At 34.6% G+C, this 25,508-nt stretch overlaps 4 protein-coding genes across 8 annotated transcripts; 3 read left to right on the top strand and 1 right to left on the bottom strand.

Annotated features, from left to right (window-relative positions):
* The first annotated feature begins 491 nt into the window (after positions 1-491).
* Positions 492-9,321, top strand: LOC103852806 (disease resistance protein RPP5). Of its 2 annotated transcripts, none has more exons than XM_009129708.3 (5): positions 492-1,203; positions 6,780-7,878; positions 7,974-8,267; positions 8,352-8,654; positions 8,736-9,321. In XM_009129708.3, exons 1-5 carry the CDS (start codon positions 713-715, stop codon positions 9,105-9,107), a joined length of 2,559 nt encoding a protein of 852 aa, XP_009127956.1. In that variant the 5' UTR covers positions 492-712; the 3' UTR covers positions 9,108-9,321. The 2 variants fall into 2 exon arrangements, with proteins under 2 accessions (XP_009127956.1, XP_009127955.1); XM_009129707.3 differs by having other exon boundaries at positions 504-1,203; positions 8,730-9,321.
* Positions 9,322-13,193: 3,872 nt separating this feature from the next.
* On the top strand, positions 13,194-15,355 carry LOC103852805 (nuclear transcription factor Y subunit A-3). 3 transcript variants are annotated; one of them, XM_018656216.2, is made up of 5 exons: positions 13,194-13,473; positions 13,791-14,066; positions 14,242-14,408; positions 14,496-14,666; positions 14,740-15,355. In XM_018656216.2, the coding sequence occupies exons 2-5, from the start codon at positions 13,817-13,819 to the stop codon at positions 15,112-15,114; spliced, it is 963 nt and encodes a 320-aa protein (XP_018511732.1). In that variant the 5' UTR covers positions 13,194-13,473; positions 13,791-13,816; the 3' UTR covers positions 15,115-15,355. The 3 variants fall into 3 exon arrangements, with proteins under 3 accessions (XP_018511732.1, XP_009127954.1, XP_033140671.1); XM_009129706.3 differs by having other exon boundaries at positions 13,201-13,469; positions 13,790-14,066; XM_033284780.1 differs by lacking the exon at positions 13,194-13,473 and adding an exon at positions 13,500-13,672 and having other exon boundaries at positions 13,790-14,066.
* Positions 15,356-16,011: 656 nt separating this feature from the next.
* Positions 16,012-22,132, bottom strand: LOC103852804. Of its 2 annotated transcripts, XM_009129705.2 has the most exons (4): positions 18,902-22,132; positions 18,646-18,821; positions 17,856-18,522; positions 16,012-17,770 (listed from the first exon to the last, which is right to left on the bottom strand). In XM_009129705.2, exons 1-4 carry the CDS (start codon positions 20,195-20,197, stop codon positions 17,690-17,692), a joined length of 2,220 nt encoding a protein of 739 aa, XP_009127953.2. In that variant the 5' UTR covers positions 20,198-22,132; the 3' UTR covers positions 16,012-17,689. The 2 variants fall into 2 exon arrangements, with proteins under 2 accessions (XP_009127953.2, XP_009127952.2); XM_009129704.2 differs by having other exon boundaries at positions 17,856-18,821.
* Positions 22,133-22,364: 232 nt separating this feature from the next.
* Positions 22,365-24,570, top strand: LOC103852803 (threonine synthase 2, chloroplastic). The gene is made up of 2 exons (XM_009129703.3): positions 22,365-23,053; positions 23,511-24,570. The coding sequence occupies exons 1-2, from the start codon at positions 22,448-22,450 to the stop codon at positions 24,459-24,461; spliced, it is 1,557 nt and encodes a 518-aa protein (XP_009127951.1). The 5' UTR covers positions 22,365-22,447; the 3' UTR covers positions 24,462-24,570.
* The last annotated feature ends 938 nt before the right edge of the window (positions 24,571-25,508 follow it).

Below are 25,508 nucleotides of genomic sequence, written 5' to 3'. Positions count from 1 at the left end.
TTGCCATTATATCTTGCTACAAGATGTTGGCTTGTAGGTTGCTTAACGTGACGTCATTTCAGCACAGTAACCTTAATTGTCAAATTAATATTTCTTTAAGACTGGGAATTTTTGACATTGGTCCTGTAGTGTTTTAATATTCGACGTTAGCGTGTAATCTGTTATAATATTTAAGGGTAGCCTGTCAAATGAAATTATAAGTTGGAATTTGAAAAAATCAACTCGTATTACCGATAGACCATCATGTCTTCGGTAATAACAGAAAAATGAAACAATATTGTTGCACTACTTCCAGTGTGCAATATGTGTATATATATATGATATATCCTATAATCATCAAGGGTAACTTATATTGTGTTTAATTCAGTACAAAAACGTCACAAAAACATAATCCGCCGACGAAAGTTCACGAAATGTTCGTCTTTATTGTTTTTTTTTTGTCACCGAGCGTTCGTTTGATAAGTAAACTAGTAAATCCAAAAAAAAAAAGAATTGGTATTAATATACTTAATTTTCGACATTGTCCTATTCATATCTTCAATAAGAGAACGATATATAGCATCTATCGTTGTATATGTGCGATCAGAAATGCTTTGAAGACTTTTCCAATCCGATTCATTTTTTTGTTTCTTTTGGCATGCACACGTAATTAGCAAAATACATAGTTATCTTATCATAAAGAGTTAAGATCGTCCGAGAAGGTCCTCACAAAATGGCGTCGTCTTCGTCATCGTCTGCAACTCCGGCACCGAAGTTTGATGTGTTCCTAAGCTTTCGAGGACCAGACACCCGCAAAAACTTTGTCAGCCATTTATACGCGGCACTTTGTAGAAAGGGTTTATATACTTATAAAGACGATGAGGAGATGGAGAAGGGAGGCTTGATTCCAGACGAACTCATCAAAGCCATCAAGACTTCCAGGTTCTTCATAGTTGTAATCTCAGAAAACTTTGATAATTCATACTGGTGCTTGGAGGAGCTCCGGGCTATAATGGAGGTGGAAGCGGTCAAGCGAAAGGAAGACATCAATGTGCTGATTCCAATCTTCTATAGAGTTAAACCAGGTCGCATCAATCGCGAAAACTTAGCCGCTGCGTTTTCTGACATGAAACATCCACCGATGGAGGAAACGGCTATGATTAACGAATGGGAAAATACTCTCAGTCAACTAGCCAATAGGGCAAGCTACATCTTCAGCACCCGGTAAGAACTTGTTTCAACTGAATCTGTTTTTAGTCTAATATTGTGCAAGTTCAACTGGAATGCACTTTTATAGAATAAAATCTTCATGTTTTCTTTTTCACTTTTCATAATATTCACCAAGTTTGCTGCTGCACTTAGTGTGTGGCTTTCCACAAGATAACATGGAGTTCTAAATTTATTTAAAACAAATGTAGCACAAGTTGCAAAACAGTGTATTTTCTTTTTGAGTAACATATATTACAAAAAAAATTCACCACTTAAAAACCAAAATAATTATTCCTTTACATTTCATAGTATTTCATATCATTCAAAGAAAAAGGCATTTAATTTATTCAAAGAATCCTTCCAAGTTGTAATTTTTTTTGGAATAAGTAAAATGTTAATTTCATTCCAATAAATTTCATTAATATTTTTTTTAAATCATTAATATTATTCATTTTATTCTTGTTTTTTACTAATTACTGGTTATCAGTTAGATTCTAGTTTTTTGGTTCCCAACACTGAATTATTTTAATACAGTTAAGATATAGATTAAAATTTTAATTACTTTTAGGAAAAGAGACCATTCATATATTGACACATAGGTGTATCCAATCCAGATATCAGTTTGGTTTCGGTTCGGGGTTTTTGTTTTTTTGGTTTATAAAAATAGCTACCATATCTACTTTGGTTTGGTTCGGTTCAGTTCATATACCGTAGATTTTTGGTTTATTCGGTTTTATACCAAAAATACATAAATAAATTTCTTTTATAATATTTTGTGAAATTTAATTTATATAATCACATATCGACTTTAATGTAACATAAAGATATTTCGGATTTTAAATAGACTACATTTATTTTTACTATTTAAAATAAGTAGTAAACATATTAAATTAATAATAATAGTTTATATATAATAAAAATAAGAAAAGTTAGTAATCCATAATATTATTAAATTACTAAATATTAACACACATGTTTTTCAACAAAAAGGTAAAATGCAGTTTTGCTTAGTTAAAGAAGAGAATTTAACTTAAAATAAAAATTAAATTACTAACTAATCAACATTTTAAGTATGAAGATTATATCAATAAAATAAATTATGTATATATTATCAATTATATTACATAATTTATCTGTAGTTATACTATTATATTTTAGTTGATCAGTTTATTCGGCTTGAACAGTTTATACACCAAACCATATAAATATACCGCGGTTTCTTAAAACTAACATTCATTTGGTATATTTAGGAGTGTCAAAATGGGTAAAATGGGTCAACCCAACCCATAACCCAAATGGGTTTACTGTTAATGGGTCATGGGTCATGGGTCAACCCAACCCATTTAATAAATAGGTTGGGTTGATCCATGACCCATTAAATTAAATAGGTTAGATGGATTAATGGTTGACCCATCAACCCAACATTCTTATAATAAATTATTTTTAAGTTAAAACCAAGTTGATCGAAATGAGAAAACGTTTTTTATGGTTTTGGCGGAAAAACGAATTTTTACAGGAAAATGAGTTTTTGCAGTTTCCGCGAGAAAACGCGTTTTATGGTTTTTGTGGAAAACACGTTTTTGCAATTTAGGTAGGAAACCACATTTTTGTGGGAAAACGAGTTTTTGCAGTTTTGGCGGGCAAGAGCGTTTTGTGGTTTTAGCGGAAAATGTGTTTTTGCGGTTTTGGAGAGAAAACAAGTTTTTGGGTTTTGGCGGAAAAACGCGTTTTTGCGGGAAAACACGTTTTTGCGGGAAAACACGTTTTTACGGGAAAACGCGTTTTTGCGGGAGAACGTGTTATTGCAGGAAAACGCATTTTTGCGGGAAAATGCATTTTTGCGGGAAAATGCATTTTTGCGGGAAAACTTGTTTTTGCGGAAAAACGCATTTTTGCGAGAAAACTGATTTTTACAGTTTTGGCGGAAAATGCGTTTGGTGGTTTTGGCGGGAAAATGTGTTTTTGCGGAAAACATTGTTTTGCAGGAAAACGAGTTTTTGCGGTTTTGACGGAAAAATGCATTTTTGCGGTTTTGGCGGGAAAACGAGTTTTTGCGGTTTTGGCGGGAAAACGCGTTTTTGTGGTTTTGGCGGAAAAACGTATTTTCACAGTTTTAGCGGAAAAACTTATTTTTGTGGTTTTGGCGGGAAACGCATTTTACCACCGAATAAATGATTGAAATTTTGAGAAACTTATGATTTTCGAATTCTATCAAACTTTAGAATTGGGTGGTTTACGCATGGTTTTTTTTAATTGAAAACAAAATGGGTCAGAGTTGACCCAACCCAATAAACCCATTAACTTGTTAACCCATTAACTTGTTAACCTATTAACCTATTAATCCATTAACCTATTAACCCATTAACCAATGTTTTTAAACCCGACCCGGACACTGAACCGGACGACTTACCGGGTTGTTGGGTCACTGGGTCGACCGCGGATGAACCGTAGATTAAAAAATGAATTAATTTTTTTATATAATAATATATTATCTATGAAAATAAATACATAAAAATTAAAGTTTAATATTTTCTAAATGTTTTTTAAAACATCAAAAAATAGTTTGGATATGTATATATTTTATGTTTAAAAAGTATTTAGAAAACACTTAACTTTTGTTTTTATATTTTTATTTTTATTTGACATACAAAATATCAAAAAATCAAAAAAATGTTTAGACTATTTAAAATTTTATGTAACAACGTAAGAGTTATGACATTTAAAAAAATCAAGATATAAAAATTATAAATATTTAAATGTCTAATGTGAATATTAAATAAAACTTCAAATTCAAAATAAACTAAAAGTTAAAGATCATTGTAATAAATTGTCAATAACGGAAATAAACTAACACCAAAGCATATAAACTAATTTTGGTTCTCTCTACCATCGTTCACTTCATTTTCTTCAAGTGGCATAGTGAAATCTTCATCAAAATCTAAAAATCACAATATAAAACTGAAAAATGAAAACCTAACTTTTTTTTGACAGCATCTAACTTCTTAATTGGAAACAAACTTAGAATATAAAACATAATCTAAAAACTAAAAAAAAGTTATTTATTGGTTCAACCGATGGTTCAACGGGTATAGGGTTCCGGGTTTCAGTGGGTTTTTGCGAGTTTTTGCGGGTTTCTAAATATTGGATTTTTAACAAAACCCAAACCGGATTTTTTCTGGATCACCGGATTTACCGGTTCAACCGCGGGTCCGGGTCGAGTTTCAAAATACTGCCATTAACCTATTGGATCAAAAATAAACATTTCATTTGGGTTAATGGGTCAAGTTGGATTGGGTCAACCCATGGGTCATGACCCATTTTGACACCCCTAGGTATATTCGATATCATCAAATCCAAACTATTTTCACTATTTAAGTTTAGTTCAGTTTTAATTGGTTTCCTTTTACCGGATTGAATATCCCTAACACATAGACACAAAAGTTTTAAAGAGCTTCTGTTGGGATGTCTTTTAAGAACCAATTGTTAATCTCTCTCCTATTTTTTTATTTTTTTTTATTTTTTTAATTATTTTATTAGTTAAATTCCCTATTGCATCTTCCCGTTGGAGAAGGCCTAATAATATAGTAACTAGTTTAACACCCGCGTCTTGCGCGGGATGACTATTTTATATACAAATTTTTATTTATGTATTATTATTTGTTTAATTTTTTTATATATCATGAAACAAATTAATAAATATATATTGAATAATTAAATCACGTTTGTTTATTTACAATCATTTTGTGGTAAATTTAAAAAAAAATATTTTCTCTGTTTTTTTAATTTAAATAATATTAACATAATATTTAATATTAACATAAATTTAAATAATATTAATACTAATATTTACAATCATTTACAATTATGAAATTTTATAATCATATCGTTTTATGACCATTTGTATTTTTTTAACAAAAATTTTCAACCATTAATAACAAAATTTTGGTGTGGAACTTTTAATATTTTTAATAATTTATAATCTTTCTTGAAAATCCAATGAAATTTTCGCAATTAAAATATTAAGTTGTCAATACTTGTTGAATGAAATTTTTTATATGGTACATATTTTAATATATATATATATATATATTAATATGAATATCTATTAAATTTTATTTTTACTCATATGGTTTATGGTCATTGTATCTTAGCATAACAAATATTTTAAACCATTGATCAAAAAAATTTCAATGTGAGACTTTTAACAGTTTTCGCAATTTCTAGTCATTTATAAAAATTAAAAATAGAAAATATACAAAAATGTAAATTTTTATTATAGGGTTAATTTGATTGTTTAATTTATTTTAATAATATAACATTAAACAAATATAATGAAGGATATGTAAATTGTTATCAAATCTTTATTATTAAAATCATGAATTGTCAAATATATATTTTCACTTTTGATAATTATGTAGCTTTTATTCAATGAAAGATGAAAAATATTAATTGTAGATTGTTAATTAATTTTACGGTTAGCTTAATGAGAAATATGTTTAGTGGACCAACATGTCTTTCTAATGATTTCAAGAAGCATTTTAGTGATGACACATGTCATAACTAAAACTAGAGATTGATCTGTGCATCTGCACGTGTATTGGTTCTTACATTTTTATACATTGGTATTTTTCATAATTAGTGCTATATATTTATATGAGTCGTAATATAACTAACTGTATTCAAAAGATCTGAACCGAATCGGATAATATGTTTATTTTTGGTACAAATATCTGAATATATTTCAGATACATTTGTTATTTAGATATTTTTAGGTTCATATACATCAGAACCGAACTCGTCCAGATCTAGAAAGACCCAACTCAAAATCTACAAATAAATTTATAATATTTAAGCGGAGACTAATTTCAAAAAATTATACCCTAAAAGAACAACACGTACCCAAATGGATAACCAATGTTCATGCCTAAAGATTTTATAAACTAATAAAAAGAACTTTTTCTATGTGTTTGGCTAAATTAAGTGAAATAAAAAAAGTTATTTATTTAGCAAAATAATTATATGAAGTCTGAAATTAACTGACAATAAATGTATAACATTTTTATTATTTTGATTTAAGTTATTATTTTACTCAAAAAATATGTCTTTCAAATATGTTTTTGGCTACGTAATTTTTCACCGATTGAAACTAAAATAAATAAATAAAATTTAGTAAAACAAATTAAACCGAACGTTTAGCCATATGCAAAACCCAGTTATTTTACATTTTTAATTTTATAATTGGCACAAAGTGAATGTTGATTAACTAATAAATAAAAAGCTGCATTATTATTATTATGGCAATATAATTAATGATATGATGTATTGTTTATATAATATAATTAATGAAATTATTAAGCTGAGTGAAATATATAAAGATAACTAATGTAATTATACTAATGAAATTAATAAAAGGATACTATATTTTTTTATACTTTTATTTTTGTTTCCAAATAATTTTTATTTATAATATTATCCATGTTTCCAAACAGTATAAAATGTACTTTAGCTTTAATAATATAGATGTTGTAATTCTCTCTTTTAATATATAGTAGATTATTAACCAACAAACAACTGTATGTATTTAATGTCAGTGTGGACGAGGCAACCAGGATTGAAGAGGTTGTCCAAAAAATATCAGATTGGTGGTTCAGTGGGCAGGAGAGAGATCATGCCGATATAGTTGGGATAAGAAGTCACATGGAACGCTTAGCTTCTCTGTTGGAAATGGAATCCGACGACGAGGTTCGAATCGTAGGAATCTCGGGAATGGAAGGAGTAGGTAAAACCACCATTGCAGATTATCTCTACAGCCAGTTTTCCAGACAGTTCGCAGCATCATGTTTTGTCGATGTTAAGAAGAAGTATGAAGAGGGAGGTCAACTGTACCTGGAGCAATACGTCCTCTCAGTAATTCTCGGTACTGGAAGTAACAATCTGGAAAGGATGAGAACTAGATCCCATCACATAAAACAGAAACTTAGGAACCGGAAAGTGTTTGTTGTGCTTGATGATGTCGATAAAGTGGAGCAAATACATGGCCTGGCAAAAGACAAGAGCTGGTTTGGCCCGGGGAGCCGTATCATCATAACCACACGAGACAAGGGTCTGCTCGACACATGCGGGGTACAATTTGTGTATCCAGTAAAATGCTTGAGCGCAGAAGATGCCTCCCAGATGTTTAAGCAGATTGTTTTTAAAGGAAGCGATCCTCCTGCTGGTTTCGAGCAACTCTTGACCAGAGTTTCTCGGCTTGCCTATGGCCTTCCCTCTGCCATTAAAACTGTAGCTGAAAGATCATTGTGTAAATGGCGCAGTAAGACCAAAGACGAATGGGAAAAATTAGTGCGCAAGTATGAAGAAGCTCCTTTCCAGAATATTGTGAAGATTTTGAAAAGCAGCTATGCAGATCTGTCCCTAGTGGATAAAATTGCTTTCCTTTATGTTGCATGTCTGTTTAACGGAGACGATATCAAACGTGTGAGTAATCTTCTTGATGATGGTGAATCTAGCATTCAAGTTTTAGTGGATAAATCTCTCGTCGACATATCAGCTCAGGGATGTATAAACATGAATAAACTAGTAGAAAATATGGGAAGAGAAACCGTTGTTGAAGAATCTGATCTTACCCCGACAAAACAAAGAATTTTATGGGATCCTCAGATCATCTACCACGTCCTGCGAGACAAAACAGTAAGCGCACGTTTATTTCGACAGCATATTTCTTCTTCTTAAAAAAATAAAAACTTTCTTTTTAGGTCACTTGGCTTTCACGTTTCTATCATCAGGGTACAGAAAGCATTAAAGGCCTAGCACTATCCATGTGTATGATGCCTGACGTGTTAGATATTGAGAGAAGAAGTTTTAGGAAGATGCATAATATGAAGTATCTCAAGTTCCACACGCGCAATAAAACATCCAAGTTGCAGCTTTCACCCACAGCCAGGCTACCCCACATGCTTAAGCTACTAGTTTGGGATGCCTATCCATTGTCAACCCTACCTTCCGGATTTTCCTCCGGCTGTCTCGTTGAACTCACTCTGCGTTGCAGCAATCTTCAGTTCCTCTGGAAGACAAATCTGGTGGATTAAATTTATGTTTATTTTAGTATAGCAATTTGTAGAAATTATAAACTCAGTTTTGTTTGTACCTTTAATTGTTTCCAGGACCTTGGCAAGTTGAAGAGACTAGATGTGAGCGAATCCAAGGAACTGGAAGAACTTCCAGATCTTTCAAGTGCAATTCAACTTGAGGAATTGGCTGTGGAAGGCTGCAAGAGTCTTACATATCTCAAAGATCTTCCACAGAGCCTCAACTTTCTGAATGCACACGGCTGCAGTTCCTTGGAGACTGTTTCCTTACACTCCAATCACTCGATAAAACACATCGATCTTAGCGATTGCTCCCGACTGAACAATGATCAAGAGCTGATCACTCACTTCCTAACCCAGGGACAACATGACCAAGAGGTACGTTTTTTTTTTGACCTGATTTACTTTTCAATCCCTCAAAACATTCTAATATCACGATTTGATCGCTCTTAGTTTCAGACTTTGCTGCGATTTGCTTGCATACCGCAAACTACAATGCCCAGTTACTTCGAAAACTGCTGCCCTCGGCTCTCCCCCAACCTTATGGGTTTCTCTGCCGGTATCATGGTTGCTTGCAGCGGACCCTACCATCTCCAGTTTTTGGAGTCTTCTTATAGTTGGAACCGCGAGGAACCTTCGATTACTCTCAAACCACAGCTTTACCCGGATTTGGAGAGGGTGGAAGAGGAAGCTATGAATTACCTAGTAATCATCCAAGTCTTAAGTAGCATAAATAACAACCAACCTTGCAAGTTTCTACTTGAACTTCCATCCAGGTTTTACTCTCCACCCATCGAGATAAAAGAAGGTAGAGTTCACATGTTCCATTGAGTTTCTTTTTCAAACTTCATCCCAAATTTTTCTTTACTTTCCACTCGATACAATGAGAGTATTATTAATATTGTTGTGATACAACAAGACAGACCATATGCTCATATATATATTCTTGTGATACAAGACCATATGCTCATATATATAGATGAAAATCTTGTGATAAAAACTTTCCTAATCTAAATCTAACATATAAATGAAAATCTAGTGATAATGTAAATAAATATTTTTGGCTTCTTTCCAAGTCTTTCCAATCAAATTTCATGGGTGTTATCAGCTTTCTTTTTTTGGTGTAAAGGGTATCATGGCCACAAAATCCACAACTTACTATCCAAATTATCTCCAGTAGATTATCCGAATACCTCGCTCCGTAACAAAGGAGCATGAGAGCAAGATATGGTAGCCGGATATAAAGAACAGAGGCAACAGACAGTTTCAATTTGCATCCCCATGATGTGATTTTGGTTCCCATAGGTAGGTAGCCTATCGAATATGAAAGCCGGTTTAGGCGTGTTGCGTGTTACCTTTTGAACCAAATCAGTTTTGCTCAGTCCATTACTTTTACACGTCCTGCTAGACGAGTGGGTACTGAAGTTGCCATTGTCAATGGACCAACCGTAAGACTCTGGCACGGAAGTGGAAAAGGGGAACCTGAGGCTTGTTAGAACATTTCCAATCTGAGGTTTGAAGGTGTTCCGCTCAAATAGTAAAACTTTAAAATTAATCTATATTTTACGTAATAGTTCTTATAATTAGCAAAAAAGTAACCATTTGCAAAATATTATTTAAAAACATATAAATGTGATTTTCAGATGCGAGATCAAATCAAATGATCATTACTGTCCAAATTACACATTGTATCAAGAACTTTTCAGAAACGTTGGCAAGCCTGCAACACCTGCATTTCGGTCCTAAGAGTAGTAGCTGATACCGAAAGTAACACATTTACCGTCCAAGGGAATGTAACGACATTGAGCTTTTCATCTTGGAGCCTCTGGTCTGCCTCTTCCCATCTGTCTGCACTTTTTCTTTATTGACCAACCGATATTTTCTTGGTTGTTTATACTTACACCCCCAAGACTTTAGAAGTTTCTTTGTTTTCAACACTTGTTGTACTTTACTTTCAGCTGCTAAATAACCTTTTAGGGAAATTTTGGGAAGTTAATAGTTAAATTTTTTTACAAAACAACGACCAACCCGCCGAAAATGGGTTAAGCGGGAGAGACCTGGCCCGCTTCTCAGCACTACTATGCACACAACTGCAATTCCCTGGACAATGTGGCCTTTCCGCAAATCATTCAACCATACACATTTTAGCCAATGCAACAAGAGAGAAACTATCACTCGGTTTCTAGATGATAAGTCTAGCTTATTTATATGTTCTCACTGGAAATGTTAAACCTTATGTCATGACAATACAGCTAACACTCATTGAAATTGTGATCCACAGTTAACGCCTTGCCGCCTTGGGAAGCAAATATAACATCTACACGAAAGCAATCTTCTGGAGTGATTCGTTGACAACAGATAATACTAGCTTCTTCTTGGTCTTCTTTGATAAAGGTAATTAACTTTTCATTTTGGTCCCTAGGGGCTAGGGGATGATGAGTACTCCATTTTACCCACGTGTCAAAACTCTCATGGATCGATCAAGGGCTCAAAAGCCTATAAACATATGAATTAAAATCCTAATAAAATTGTTAAGCAAATTAAGAAAGAAACAAGAAGTAGCAATTATTATGTGTTGGTTGTTCCAAGTATAAAGGAGGGACATACGACTATGCTTGACTTGCACTAAAGCTTTCTTTCATTGCAAAAAGGGTTAGGTACTTGATTAAGAACTCAACCTAAGTTTTAGTATATTAAAATTATTATTCCTCTCTTATTTTACATGCCTACACTTTTCTTAAACTGATATCTATACTATTAAAACATAATCATTTTTAGGATTATGCCCCTGATCTTTTTAATTAATTACAAAAAATTTCATTACTTTTTTCAATTGTTTTTAATGGTTTTCAGAAATTAAAAGCCCAACATTGCTTCTGTCCAACAAAACAAAACAACCCAATAATTAAAAAACTTAAAGTCAAAGAAGCCCAACAGTGTTTTCTTTTAAAAACAATTATAAGTCAATTTAAATACATAATTATTATTTAATATTTGTGTAATTATAATTTAAAATTTATGCATTACTTAAAAATATGTAGAATGAAAAACGTAATGTCTATTACATTTTTCATATAATATTTAATTAATAAGTTAAAATTGTAAATAAATAACCTTAGCAAATATATATAATCACAATATGATTAAATTTATTGAGTAAAAGTTTACCATTTTAAAATCTTTTAACTAATTAATTAGTACACAAATTTATTATTATATAATAAAAAATAAAGAAGACAAGATTATAAAAGTTTACTATAAACAAATATAAAATCTATTAAAATATAGATTAGACAAATATTTATTAATTTACATGAAAATTTAAAAATAAATGATTTCGCGCTTTGAAAGCGCGGGTCAAAATCTAGCACTATATTAAAAAGAATGGTTGTAACAAAGTCTATAACTTATGGAGCAAAACTGAAATCTGATTCCAAAGTGTTAATTAGGAGATAAGAAGCTAGTGGGAGATGACTAAACACCTAAATGCAATTAAGGACGGTCCACACAAGTTTAAAAGCCTTCATTGTTTGCAAACGACAACACACTTTGGGTTATCACCATAAAATAAAAAACCTCAACCACTTTGACCGAAAAAAAGGATTTAAATGTAGGGTTTATTTGCCAAATAACAAAAAAAATGAAAAAATAGATTTTGGGAGAGAGAGTAGAGAGAGATAGAAAGAAAAAGTAGGAGAGAGGGGGAAATTTTGGCTAGTTAGTGTATTTAAGTTTTTTCATATATATAGAGTGCAATTTCCTTTAAATGTATTTATCTAATTGTTAAACATTAAAACCTGAAACAACCAACCCAAAACAAACTAATATCCAAATTAAAAAGATTTAATGTCTTCTTATTTTCAAAATAACAAATTTAATAATCTGATCTCGCGCAAAGCGCGGACCTTATCCTAGTCTATATTATTAAAAGAGGAGTATAAAAATAAATTACCCCTTAGTTTTTCAACTTATTTACAATTATATCTCATTGAAGTAATAAATTTATCTATCTTATAGTATTTATCTTTTTTACAGTTTAATTAGTGCATTTTCCTAATTGAAGTATGATAAATTAAGTACAATTTAGTTAAGTAATACTTCCTATAATCTAACTAAAGAATAAGTTATAATTAATTAATTTCAAAAATGTAATAATATATCTATTATTATGGGTTGTTTATTTATTTTTTTGGTATATTAACTATGTCAAAAAAGACACAAGAAAGCATTATAAAGATACATAATATGAAACACAAAATTGTAAATAATATATTGAATTATTTGATCTAATAAATCAAATATAGCCATTGATAACAATTTGTTTTGCATTAAATTTTGATCCATAAAGAATACATTTGCACGGACACACGGATCATATTTTAAAAATATTGGTGATATAATTGATGATCAAAAATAAAATAAAATTACTTATTATAAATTATAAAATTATTGTGTTTATAAAATATATTAAACAGTTATTAATACAAATAAATTTTAAAAATATATATACCATTTATAGAAGATACATATTTATTTATTTTAACTAAAAGTAGATATTCGCGCGGATCAAGCTCTAGTTAAATTAAATATTAATATAAGTATCTTAGCGAAAGTGGCGAAGACACCTAATACTTTTTGGCTTCACAACTAAACTAGATTGATTAGGAAGACATGATACAGCTATATGAGAGAAAAGTTATATAAATACATTATCATTTGCCTTTTAAAGTTTAGTATTTTCGCAATTTAAAATTTATAGTGAATTTAGGAATCAGAATTCTGAAATGTCAAATAATAAAATGAACAAAAAGTCATTTATCTATTAATTTTGTGGGGCAAATGATTCTAGAAAGTGGGATAGGCAGAGAGACTTTATTCTGTGTGTTTGGGTAAAGTGAAACAATTAAATTAAGCGCTCTTAAATGAATAATTAAACCACTTAACGACAATAATGAACCACAAGGAGTGGTAATGGTGGCCATGGCGATGGTGATTTCCTAGAGAGAGAGAAAAAGATCGAAGAAAACCAAGAAGCATAAGAAAGATCAAACAAGTCCAACACGACACACACACTCTGATTCACCGAGTTTCCATATAAAGAGACAAGAACCGTTTACTTCGGACAAGGAGACATGCAAAACTAATCTGGTGTCTTGTCTTCTTCACCGTCGGTCCATCTAATTCTCAAAAAAGGTTTTTCTCTTCACTCCACCTATCTCCTTCTGCATCTCTAGTCCCTTATTCGATCAGCTTAGATGTTTAATCTCTCCCAAGTCTTCCCCTTTTCGTTGTTCGAACTCTGGTTTATCACTCTCGTTGCGTGTGATTGATCTTGTGTACTGATTTGCTAATCTTTTCTTCTCAAGTCAACGCCTTTTTGCCCAAAACTGTATAAAGTTAGCAACTTTCAATCTCAATTTGTTCATATATTCTAGGTTTTTGAATTTTTCTATGGATCTTGTTTTGTGTATTAAAAAGTTTTAATCTTTGGATCATGGTTGAATGATATATAGGTCTTCTTCTTCAACTTGTTAGACGTTATGCATCAGATGAATAAGAAAGATTCAACTTTGCCGTACCTTAACACTAGCATCTCATGGGGAGTGGTTCCAGCTGAACCCCTAAGCATGAAAGTGGTTGATGCAAGGCCTGAACATACCACAAAGCAAATCAGTTTCCAGGACCAGGATTCATCTTCAACTCAGTCCACTGGTCAGTCTTACACTGATATTGCTAGTAGTGGTGATGATGATAATCCTTCCAGACAAATCCCTTTTTCAACAAAATCAGGTCAGTTTCTTACACTAGGTTCTTATTCTGTTCTGTTTGTTTATGATTGTCTTCCTATTCCAATTGAGAAGATGAGGTTCTTGCTTGATGCTTTGACTTGATCTTGATTGCTGGTATATGTTCATTTTCCATAAGAATGTTAGCTTCTCTCTTACTTTCTATGATGTTTGATTAGGATCTGAAGAAACTCAGCATAAGGGCTTCACAACTCATCCTAAACCCGGCTCCATGACCGGACTCCCTAGTATCCACTTTGCTCCACCGCAGGCTAATTTCTCTTTTCACTATGCTGATCCACAATTTGGTAGTATGTTAGCTGCAACTTATCTGCCACAGGCACCAGTAAGTGTATGCAATGAATCAGTTTCATTATTCCTTGCCAAGACATAATTTTCATGAGGTCTCAAGTCTCTTCACTCTCTTTTGCAGGCATGCAATCACCAAATGGTGGGTATGGTTCCTGGTCGAGTTCCGCTACCAGCGGAGATCACTGAGACTGAGCCAGTCTTTGTCAATGCGAAGCAGTATCACGCAATCATGAGGAGACGGCAGCAACGTGCCAAGCTTGAGGCTCAGAACAAACTAATCAAAGCGAGGAAGGTAACAATATTTATCAACACAACAAACAAAGGCTTCCCATTTGCTCATCTCTGTCTTTTTCTTACTGCAACAGCCGTATCTTCATGAGTCTCGACATGTTCATGCTCTTAAAAGGCCAAGAGGATCCGGTGGAAGATTCCTCAACACCAAAAAGCTTCTTCAAGAATCCGAACAAGAACATGGCAAGTCAGTCCAACAGGAAAGCGAAAAGGCAAACATGTCTAGATTCGAAGCTCATATGCTGAAACACAGCAAAGACCGTGGCTCAACCAACTCTGGATCAGACATTACATCTCTTTCCGACGGTGCTGATGTCTTTGGACACAGTGAATTCCAGTTTTCAGGTTTCCCAATCCCAACTCAGACTAACCAAGCCATGCGTGTTCATGGTCAGTCCAATGACATGCATGGAGGTGGGGACTTGCACCATTTCTCTGTCCATATCTGAGACATTGGATCATTTGGTGCTGTTTCCATGTTCCCACCAAACGGGGGAAGTCATCCTTGGCTACTACTACTAGTTCTGTTACTTGCTACTGTTTTCATTTCACTTTATGTATGTGTTAGACATCACAACAACAACCAAAATCTTCACTTTGGAACACACTTTTTCACTTATGTGTAAACTACTAGTTTGATTTTCTTATAAACTTTGAATTGCTTTATGTAATGAAGAAGTCTCTGGATTATGTATGAATGTGATAAATAAACACAGATTCTGCTTCCACTCCATTAGCAAGTGCGAAGAGACATTAGGATTCTTGGATATTTTACAATTTAGTTGACAATGTTTGAGATATATATTTTTAATGAACAATCTAGTTTATATATAAGATCATTTCCTATTCTGTATACAGTTCCTTTAATTAAGAATATATGTAGGTTGAAATATTCTACTTTGAGTCTCATTTCATCACTTAAGATACTTGAAAATAATACCATCTCTTCAACACTTTCATGAATAAAATATCAAAGCCGTCTCTACAAATTATTTACTATTCAAGAAAGAATAAACTACTTTGATAAGGTAAGAAGAAACGTAAGATTCTGCTCCAAAATACATTGACTTATGTGACAGATACACATTTGTGTTCCTCAAAAGCTAACAATGATCCCATTTTACTTGGATAGAAATAAAAAACAAAAGACAGCAGTTTCAGTTATATGTAGTCACAATCAAATCTGTAAGTAAGTGACTCATGAATTAAGAGCCAAATCAAATCTTGTCATGTGTCTGTTTATTGAGAGGTAAGAGTATGCCATATGCCCATTTACCAAATGTAAGTCTTGCAGGCCATACCGGTCTAATACCACGGCCATAGTGAACCAATCCAATTCAATCCCAAACCGAAAAATAACATTTTTCTTTTATTTAGAAACAACTGAATTAACACACTCCTAACATCTTATGACTGGAAACAAAAGAGAAAGCAGAACAGCAAGACAAGAACTTTCTACATGGTTTTCTCAGCTGTTAACACTATGATTTAGAGCAAAACCCGTCATGGTTCTTAGCAGAAAGCCGTTTCAAGAACTCGTAGGTAGTGATCATAGTGGTTGCAGACATTGACATTGAAGCACATCTTGGTCCCAATCCTCTGTAACAAGATGTCCATCCACCTTCCTTAACCAAGTTTCTTATACTCGGTCCACGCCTCCAGTTGTTGTTGTTATTGTTGTTATTACTACTACTATTTTCCCCATCAAGAACCAGCAACCTCGTCTTGATAGTGTCCAGTGGCATTGTGATCAAAGCATAACCGTTTTATGAACAAGAAGATTCTCGTGTTCATAAATTCCTATTTGGTCTTGATGATGCGAGATTCTCCTCAATACGTTCTCGTATTACTGATGAAGAAGCTACCAGATATAAATATATATATATATATATCAGAGAGAGAGAGAAGAGAGTAATGGCAAGAGAGCACGACAATGCAACCTTTTTACAGTTTATACTGTTATCGAGCTAGTACAGTCTAGGGTTCCGTTTTATTTTTGTAGATAAACACGAAATTGAGATTCCGGTATAGCTATCACCTAGTATCTAACTGGCTTATATATTCCAGTTCGTTTAACTGAATCGCACGTAAGTTATTGGTTACTAGGCCTAACCAAAGAAAATTAGTAGGTTTTCGATTCCAAGTGTTGTTTGGATACGGATAAAAAATATTACGGGTATGAATGGTGACCAGAAAACAGCGAGGAATAATGCATTCTCTAACGTTCCTGAAAAAAATCACCATTCACAAGGAATAATAATTCTCTCTCATTCCCTTTCATTCCTTTTTTTTAGAGAATTAAAGAACAAAAGTATTACTTGTTAAAAGTGATAAAGAACGACCATTCCTTTTCATTCCTGCTATTTTATTCCCGAACATTCCTTTTTAATCCGTTCCTCTTATTTCCCGAATGGATGGTCACCAATCAGACCCTACATGATTTTTTACTAAGACATTCCTCTTGCAACATGGGACAGAAAATGATCACCATGTTCTAACTTTTTTAACTTTAATTTTAAGATTTTTTAAAGGGAAAATGGTCACAAAAATCCCAAACTTTCAAATTTTGGCTGTTTAAAGCACAATGTTCTTACGGGACAATTTAAAACACTAAGTTTTCGTCGACTTTTACTTTAAATCATAAACTTTCATTGACTAAGCCATATTAAGCATGTCCTTAAGTGAGTTAACAGAAACATAAACGCTGTTAATTAAACCGTGTCAGCTAATGTTAAATTAAACTACGTAGTTTAGTTTTTTCTATTTATTTAGTTTGTCTGATGAAAAAAAAATATAGCCTACGTCTTTAGCAATGAATTTTTGGCAACAATTTGATTGATAATGAACATTGACATCCCGAAACAAAATGAATAAAAGACCATAACCAAACCATGTCAAAATGCATATAATACTAGTCATTACATGATCTGAGAATGAGTTCAACAAAAAGTAATAAACCAAGAGTCAAAACACAGTCACTACATACTAGAACACAACTCATTTTTATGATTCAATCCATGATCTTCAACCTTGTGATCCAAGTCCTACTGAAACACTTTGTCCTTGTGCTTGTGATCCTTGTGCATGTGATTGTAAAAGTTCTCCCTAATTCAAATGTAAAAGAAAATGTATGACACAAACAAAACTGAAATGTATCAAATAAACTGAAAAATTTCAACGACATACAAACCTGGTTCTTTGGTCGTCCTCTTGGCCTCTTTGGTTGACTCTCAACACTCGGATTTTTGCAACCTTGCTTATTGTGCCCATCTTCCTTGCAGTTTGAACATGTCATCACTCTCTTCCGGCGTGTCAACATAGTTTTACTTGATCCAAATTCATTCCTTCCTTTCCTTCTAGCATAATTACTTGGTCTTCCCGGATTGCCTCTTCTCCATGGTGGTGGCAAGACAGCTAGCCTATTCAATCGAGGCCATAACATCATCCCTTGTACAGGTTTTATACCATCTTTATATGTTTCTCGCCACTTCTGTGTTGTGTAATACTCATTCACATAAGCTTCAACCTTTTCTTTTTTACCTATTATAACACTTGCGGCATGAGCACAAGGGATTCCAACCATCTGCCACTTTCTGCAACTACAAGTCTTCTCATTCATATCAACCACATAGTTAACACTATTGTGCTCTACCTCATACAAATTATTTCTGGCCATGTATCGGATGCAATGCTGTGACCCATTTATTGCCTTTTCTATCTCACAATGTGCTCTTTTTGTGAACCTTGTCTTCAACCTTCCAGCAATAATGGATCTCTTCGCGTTACGTACCATACACTGTCTTCTAATATCTTCTAGCAAATCTAGTAAAGGTTTTCTCCTTGCTTCCCTAATAGTTCTATTAAAAGATTCACTGAGATTATTGAGATTGTCATTGCAGCATGTCGCAATCCTAAAAAACGCTCTAGACCATGACTCAGGATTGGTGTTTTGCAGAGAATTATAAGCATGAAGATTGAACCTTTTTAGCGCTTCTGAATTGTCAGTGTACTCTCCTATCGTGTAGCTGCGAGCTATCTTCCAAAATAGGCGTTGTAGTTCCTGATCATGACTATCTCTCTTCCAATTGTCCATTATATGTTTAGCACACTGTCTATGTTCAGCTTGGGGAAGGATTGTGTGAACAGCCTTAACTAACTGTAAAAGAAAGAATGCATCAAATGAAGCATCAAACAAACAAAAAATAAATATATCAAAATAATTTCATCACTACTAACCCTCTGTTTATCTAAAAGCACTGCCACATTTTGTCCATCACCAAGATCCAAATCGACAGAGAGAAGTCTAACAAACCAGTCCCAATTTGTGTCATTCTCTATTTCAACTACTGCCCAAGCAATGGGAACTATCCTATTATCTCCATCTCTTCCAACTGCAGCTAAAAGATGACCTTTTATATCCCATTTCAGAAACGCACCATCCAATCCTATGATGGGTCTACATGTTTGCTTCCAAGATTCTCTTTGTGCTCTAAAACAAATATATAAGCGATAAAACCTTTGTTTGCTTCCAATTGTTGTCCCTGGAACAGTCTCTATCTCGAAAGTAGATCCCTCATTCTGTAGATATATCTCTGCTTGATAATCCCATATCCTTGAAAAATGCTTTTCATGGCTAGCTTTCCTTTCTCTCAGAACTTTCGACTTCGCCTTTCCACACTGGTCATCAGTAACTTCCAAATTGTATTCCCTCTTGATCTCATGAACCATCTCATGTTGTGTAAGTTTTGGATTAATTCTCAGCCTTTCCGAAAACAACCACGCAATTGTTGATCGCTTCAACATGTTAGACCTCCCTGATCTAACACATATATGGTTATTCACATAGACCTTTATTTGCATCTTATGTCTCCTCTTCTTATATGAGCAGTAAATTCTCCATGGGCATTCAACATCCGTGTCACTACACTTTGCACCAACCTTCATCGCCTGAGACCTATAAAGTTCAACGTCGTATCTAGTTTTCAGAGAATATTTTAGAACGGCAAGCTTGAAATCATCGGTAGAATTGTAAGTCTTCCCCAAAGTGAGAAGTTCTTCTGTGTCTTCATTCTCTCTAAGCTCGTGCTCTGTTTCTTCTTCATCGTCGTCGCTAGATGATAAAGGATCGGGAATCCTCTCATCATCCCAAATATCATCTCCACTGTCTACATCACTCCCAACTTCCTCATCTCTAACAGCTTCTCTAAAGTAATCTTCTAAGTTTCCATCTTCTTCGATACCTAACCCATCATCAGCGTCTTCATCATTCACAACATCACAATCATCCTCACCATCAACATCACAATTTTCTCCATTGTCTGGCTCACGCTCTCTGTCAACATCTCTGTCTTCTTCCAGCTCGTGCTCAACATATATGTCTCCATCCAACTCTGAACTTCGTTGCGGTGCAGAAGATTGAACCGGAGCTCTGATAGGAGGAGTCTCATGTTCTAATTGAGTTGTTGTATCTTGCTTCCTCTGGTGCGTTGGAAGTTTTTGTCGATGTGTACCTCCTCCTCTTACCCTCACCATAGAAAAAATTCCAAACAAAATAAAAGAGAGAATACTAAAGAAGAAACAAGAAGAAAGAGATGGAGGGAAGACAAAGAAGAAAACGACAGAGAGGAGAAGAAAAGAATAGAAGACGACAAAGAAAAGAACAAAAAAAAACAATTAGGGTTTGATTTTGTGAATTGGGGATTTTTGGACAAAACTAAACTACGTAGTTTAACTTAACATTAGCTAACACGGTTTAACTAACAGAGTTTATGTTTCTGTTAACTCACTTAACGACATGCCTAATATGGTTCGGTCAATAAAAGTTTGTGATTTATAGTAAAAGTCAACGAAAACTTAATGTTTTAAATTGTCCTAGAAAACGTTTGTGCTTTAAATGGCCAAAATTTGAAAGTTCGGGATTTTTGTGACCATTTTCCCATTTTTTAAATCACGCATTTTTTTAAGGAATGTCTGCATAAAAGCAGATGCTGGCAGGTAACATGTGTCAATCACGACTAAGGATAAATAGTACAAAAGAGACACAGGCAAAATGATGATGTACTATAGGATCAACGGGAGAGAGATGAATTAGGTAATTCGTCAAAATGAACGGCTGAGATAATCCTTCATACCAAACTAAGGAGAGAGAAAATGGATCATCCGCTTTGGTGATATGAATTAAGATGGGGTTGGTGTCCATATGGTTGGGACTATTGGGCGGAGTTTGGAAGGAAAATAGCAGCAGCAGAAGAGTTAGTGTGTGTAAGAGAAGAGATTAAGCACGTGACCTCTTCTTGTGCACGATTCTTTATCACAGTTTCCACCCTCGCTCGAGTAGTTTTATTTTTTACCTAGAGATGCTAAATTTCATGAACAGTGGTAAAATCAACTTGAAAACATATACATGATAAACCACCAAACACTAGTTCAGTGGATTTTATGATTTTCAAGTAATGTCACAACACGATACAAGGACAAAAAATGATATACAAGAACATTTCCCACCTTATGTTAGCCAGCCCACCACAATGTTTGTATATGTAAGAAGTAAGATCCATTTTCGTTGGTTCAAAACATTCTCCATGTGTACTTAAACCCAAAACCTGCGTCTGTATTGTAAGTCCAGTCTTAACCCGTCTCTACAATGAAGATGTGAAAGCAACTTTGATTGAAAAACGTACCTTGAACACCCATTAGAGATGCAGTAGCTAAGGGAAATGGCTGTGGACTACTTATTCTAGCGAACCAAGATAAACCACATAGAACAGATTGAAGAGTCAAATAAGTAGATTCACAGACTAAACAAGAACCAATCCTATATTATATTATTATCCGAGTGTTTTAGCAAAGCAAACAAAGAAAGACGCGAGTTACATAACAAAGCACACGAGACCCTAATGGTTAATCAGGCCACTATCAAAAGCTCAAAATCACAGCAAAAATTACATCGTTTATATTGTAACTTGTAAGCTAATTTCACATGACTTGTTCATTTACGGTATCTTTGACCCAATCCGTATTACAAGATTCTGTGGAGAAAACGACAACCCATAGTGTGTTTTATTGAAAAGGAAAAGGTGCCAGCACTATCAATTTTGATAATTGATCATACCATAGCTAGGTACACTTCAAAATTATATCATTAATGCTTTCTATGCTTTTAATACACAAATCACAAGCACGCACTATTGATTCTTGAATCTGGATTATGACATACAAACCATTACACTCACAATCTTATCTTCATATATAGTTACTTGATTAAGAAGGCACGAACTCACAATAATTCTTGTATTCATGAGGATGTCTTCAATTTTTCTCATAAGAGTATAATCCTCTATTGAGGAATGCTTAACCATTGATGAACTAACTAATCATCTTATAAAATATAAATCAGTAGTTTACTCAAATATTATTTTATAAATACGCATCATGATAGATGAATAAGATCGTACCATTTTTAAAAGTTAGTGTTTTTTCTGATCTGTAACAATCTAATTCTCATATATAATATATGATTCATGAATGTTTAAAGATCCATTTGTGTTTAGTGCCTATTACACTACAAAAGGTAACGTTTAGAAAAATCAGTAATCATGTACATAAAAAAACATCTGAATAATTGATTTTCTAGAATTTGGAATGATAAAGCATTTAAGAATAGTTGAATAGTGAATATATTTAATACTTATAAATAAAATAGTTTCTGACTAAAGTGTCAACATTCTTCTCTCCAATCAGTTTCAGTGTGTCTGTACTTTACTGCCTACACTCTCTTTCATCATGGCTTCCTTCTCTCTTCTCCACTCCGCCACCTACTTTCCTTCCCACTCTAAAACCTCCTTCAAACCTCACTCCACCGCCTCATCCACCGTCCGATGCACCTCCCAAACCACTCCCTCTCCCGCTGCTCCGCCGCAGAAACACCGCCGCTCCGATGAGAACATCCGCGACGAGGCTCGCCGCCGTCCTCAGCTCCAAAATCTCTCCGCACGCTACGTCCCCTTCGACGCTCCACCGCTCTCCACTGAGTCCTACTCCCTCGACGAGATCGTCTACCGCTCCCAGTCCGGCGGCCTCCTCGACGTCCAGCACGACTTCGCTGCCCTGAAACGCTACGACGGAGCATTCTGGCGTAACCTTTTCGACTCACGCGTCGGTAAAACCACTTGGCCGTACGGATCAGGCGTCTGGTCAAAGAAAGAGTGGGTTCTTCCAGAGATCGACGACGATGACATCATCTCCGCCTTCGAAGGAAACTCAAACCTCTTCTGGGCCGAGAGGTTCGGGAAACAGTACCTTCAGATGAACGATCTCTGGGTGAAACACTGTGGTATCAGCCACACGGGCTCGTTCAAAGATCTTGGCATGACTGTTCTTGTTTCTCAGGTTAACTAAAAATACATTTTATTTACATAATTCAATTTTATTAATTATATTTAATTTAAAATAACAAAATATGTTTAAAAATATTACTTATAAATCAAAAAAACCTGAAAAAAGTTATCTGATTATTTCTTACCGAAAATTGAATTATTGAATTATTTTAATCATAAATATTTTAAATTATCCATATTTTATCCAAAAAACTCAAAGTATCCAATATTATTTTCTTCAAAATTTTGAACTAGTCAAAATTATCTAAAACTAGAACCAAATTAGAATTTTTTCGGAACTTAACCAACTTCCAACTCTTTTGTAGAACCGAACCAAAAATCAAATTAACCGAACATAATCTTAGCATGAAGGTTCTTGTTTCTTTTACTGAAAATAAAATATTGGATAATTTGAGTTAAAATATGATAACTCATGATTTGAAATATTTTGAATGGTTCTTGTTTCTCAGGTGAACCGTCTCCGGAAAATGAACAAACCAGTCGTCGGAGTCGGTTGTGCCTCCACCGGAGATACATCCGCCGCGCTCTCCGCATACTGCGCCGCCGCAGGAATCCCCTCCATCGTCTTCTTACCGGCGGACAAAATCTCCACGGCTCAGCTCGTGCAACCTATCGCAAACGGAGCGTTTGTGCTAAGCCTCGACACAGACTTTGACGGGTGCATGCATCTGATCCGAGAAGTCACGGCGGAGCTCCCTATCTACTTAGCCAACTCTCTCAACAGCCTCCGTCTCGAAGGTCAAAAGACGGCGGCGATTGAGATCTTGCAGCAGTTCAACTGGGAAGTTCCAGACTGGGTCATCGTCCCAGGAGGGAACCTCGGTAACATCTACGCGTTTTACAAAGGGTTCCACATGTGTAAAGAGTTAGGGCTTGTTGATAGGATCCCTAGGCTTGTGTGTGCTCAAGCTGCTAACGCAAACCCACTTTACTTGCATTACAAGTCAGGGTTTGATCAAGACTTTAACCCGATGAAAGCAGACACAACGTTTGCTTCCGCTATCCAGATAGGTGACCCCGTCTCGATAGATAGAGCTGTGTATGCTTTGAAGAAGTCTAATGGGATTGTTGAGGAAGCTACTGAAGAGGAGTTGATGGACGCAACGGCTCTTGCTGATTCGACTGGTATGTTTATATGTCCACACACTGGTGTTGCGTTGACGGCTCTGATGAAGCTGAGGGAATCTGGAGTTATAGAAGCTAATGATCGGACGGTGGTGGTGAGTACAGCTCATGGGTTGAAGTTTACGCAGAGTAAGATTGAGTATCATTCAAAGAATATACAAGAGATGGCTTGTAGGTTGGCCAACCCACCGGTTAAGGTTAAGGCAGAGTTTGGTTCGGTTATGGATGTTCTTAAGGAGTATCTCAAGAACAATGAATCTAAGAATGTTGATTAACATATGCTTTGGTTTGAAGTGTGTTTTCTTGTGAAACAGTTCTTGTCCCCACGGATGGTACTTGCTTGCTTAATTAGAGTAACTTAATAAAAAACTTAACAAATAAAAATGGTTTGCATTGTAACACAACTTAAAAACACCACATAGAAAGAAAAAAACACACATAGATAGAGAAGTGCTTCTCTAGCTGTAATAGTTCACAAAAGTAACAAAGCTAGAGAAAAACTTTATTACTTGCTGATAATCTTCTAAAATGAGAAGAGCCTAGTCTTCTAACATGATGGAGTAAAAAATAGGTCTGTTTACAGGAGACCTGTCTCTTCCTCCGCCAACAAAACCTTAACAGCGACCACAAAGCCCCAGGCCTCCAAAAGGCCAACGGCCACTATAGCTAACAACACCAATCTTTATATCTGCTTTAGCCATTCTCTGCCCAACTTTTTCACCTTTATCACTTTCCTCGTCATCTGATAATGAATCATCATCAGATTCGGATGAAGAAGAAACTTTAGCAGCTACCTTAACACTTGCAACAGTTTTCTCCTCAGAATCCTCATTAGAAGATGATTCATCCTCAGAGGACCTGATCTCTGCCTTGGCCTTTAAAGAGTTCTTGACATGATCTCTCTTACCCTTCACTGAGATCAATAGATCCACCTTTGTCGCCAACGTATCAACTTTTGATTCAATCCGCTGAAGACTATCAGCCAATCTTTCCATCGTCTCACTCCCCTCTGCTTCTTCTTCAGATTTGTTTTGGTCTCCAAATCATCATCTTCAGGCTCTCTCTTAGCTTTCTTCAAAGGCTTTGTGGCCTTAACCACACCAGAAGGAACTGCTTCACCTTCGGTGGCAGTTTTCTTGCTGAAATTTTTCATGGAGAAAATGGAAATAGCGATTGTTTAGGTTTGAGAGACGTAAACCCTAGACTGCTGCTTAAGTTATATATTAGGTTAAATGAAACTAATTCACAAAAATATTTACTTTTTTCTTGGTTAAGCGGTGTTACATGGAAACGGGAGCGGGTACGTGGAAGCGGAAGCGTAT

This window comes from Brassica rapa, chromosome A02, assembly GCF_000309985.2.
Source record: "Brassica rapa cultivar Chiifu-401-42 chromosome A02, CAAS_Brap_v3.01, whole genome shotgun sequence".
Lineage (NCBI taxonomy): Eukaryota > Viridiplantae > Streptophyta > Magnoliopsida > Brassicales > Brassicaceae > Brassica > Brassica rapa.
This window is presented reverse-complemented; position numbering and strand designations above follow the sequence as displayed.

Excerpts from the sequence above, each read along its gene's own strand:
- LOC103852804 (XM_009129704.2), bottom strand. The coding sequence starts at position 20,197 with ATGGTGAGGGTAAGAGGAGGAGGTACACATCGACAAAAACTTCCAACG. Across the intron at positions 18,822-18,901 it reads TGCTTTTAGATAAACAGAGG|TTAGTTAAGGCTGTTCACAC; the intron begins GTTAGTAGTGAT and ends TTTCTTTTACAG. Across the intron at positions 17,771-17,855 it reads GAGGACGACCAAAGAACCAG|GGAGAACTTTTACAATCACA; the intron begins GTTTGTATGTCG and ends CATTTGAATTAG.
- LOC103852805 (XM_018656216.2), top strand. The coding sequence starts at position 13,817 with ATGCATCAGATGAATAAGAAAGATTCAACTTTGCCGTACCTTAACACT. Across the intron at positions 14,067-14,241 it reads CCCTTTTTCAACAAAATCAG|GATCTGAAGAAACTCAGCAT; the intron begins GTCAGTTTCTTA and ends ATGTTTGATTAG. Across the intron at positions 14,409-14,495 it reads CTTATCTGCCACAGGCACCA|GCATGCAATCACCAAATGGT; the intron begins GTAAGTGTATGC and ends TCTCTTTTGCAG.
- LOC103852803 (XM_009129703.3), top strand. The coding sequence starts at position 22,448 with ATGGCTTCCTTCTCTCTTCTCCACTCCGCCACCTACTTTCCTTCCCAC. Across the intron at positions 23,054-23,510 it reads TGACTGTTCTTGTTTCTCAG|GTGAACCGTCTCCGGAAAAT; the intron begins GTTAACTAAAAA and ends CTTGTTTCTCAG.
- LOC103852806 (XM_009129707.3), top strand. The coding sequence starts at position 713 with ATGGCGTCGTCTTCGTCATCGTCTGCAACTCCGGCACCGAAGTTTGAT. Across the intron at positions 7,879-7,973 it reads ACGTCCTGCGAGACAAAACA|GGTACAGAAAGCATTAAAGG; the intron begins GTAAGCGCACGT and ends TTCTATCATCAG. Across the intron at positions 8,268-8,351 it reads TCCTCTGGAAGACAAATCTG|GACCTTGGCAAGTTGAAGAG; the intron begins GTGGATTAAATT and ends AATTGTTTCCAG.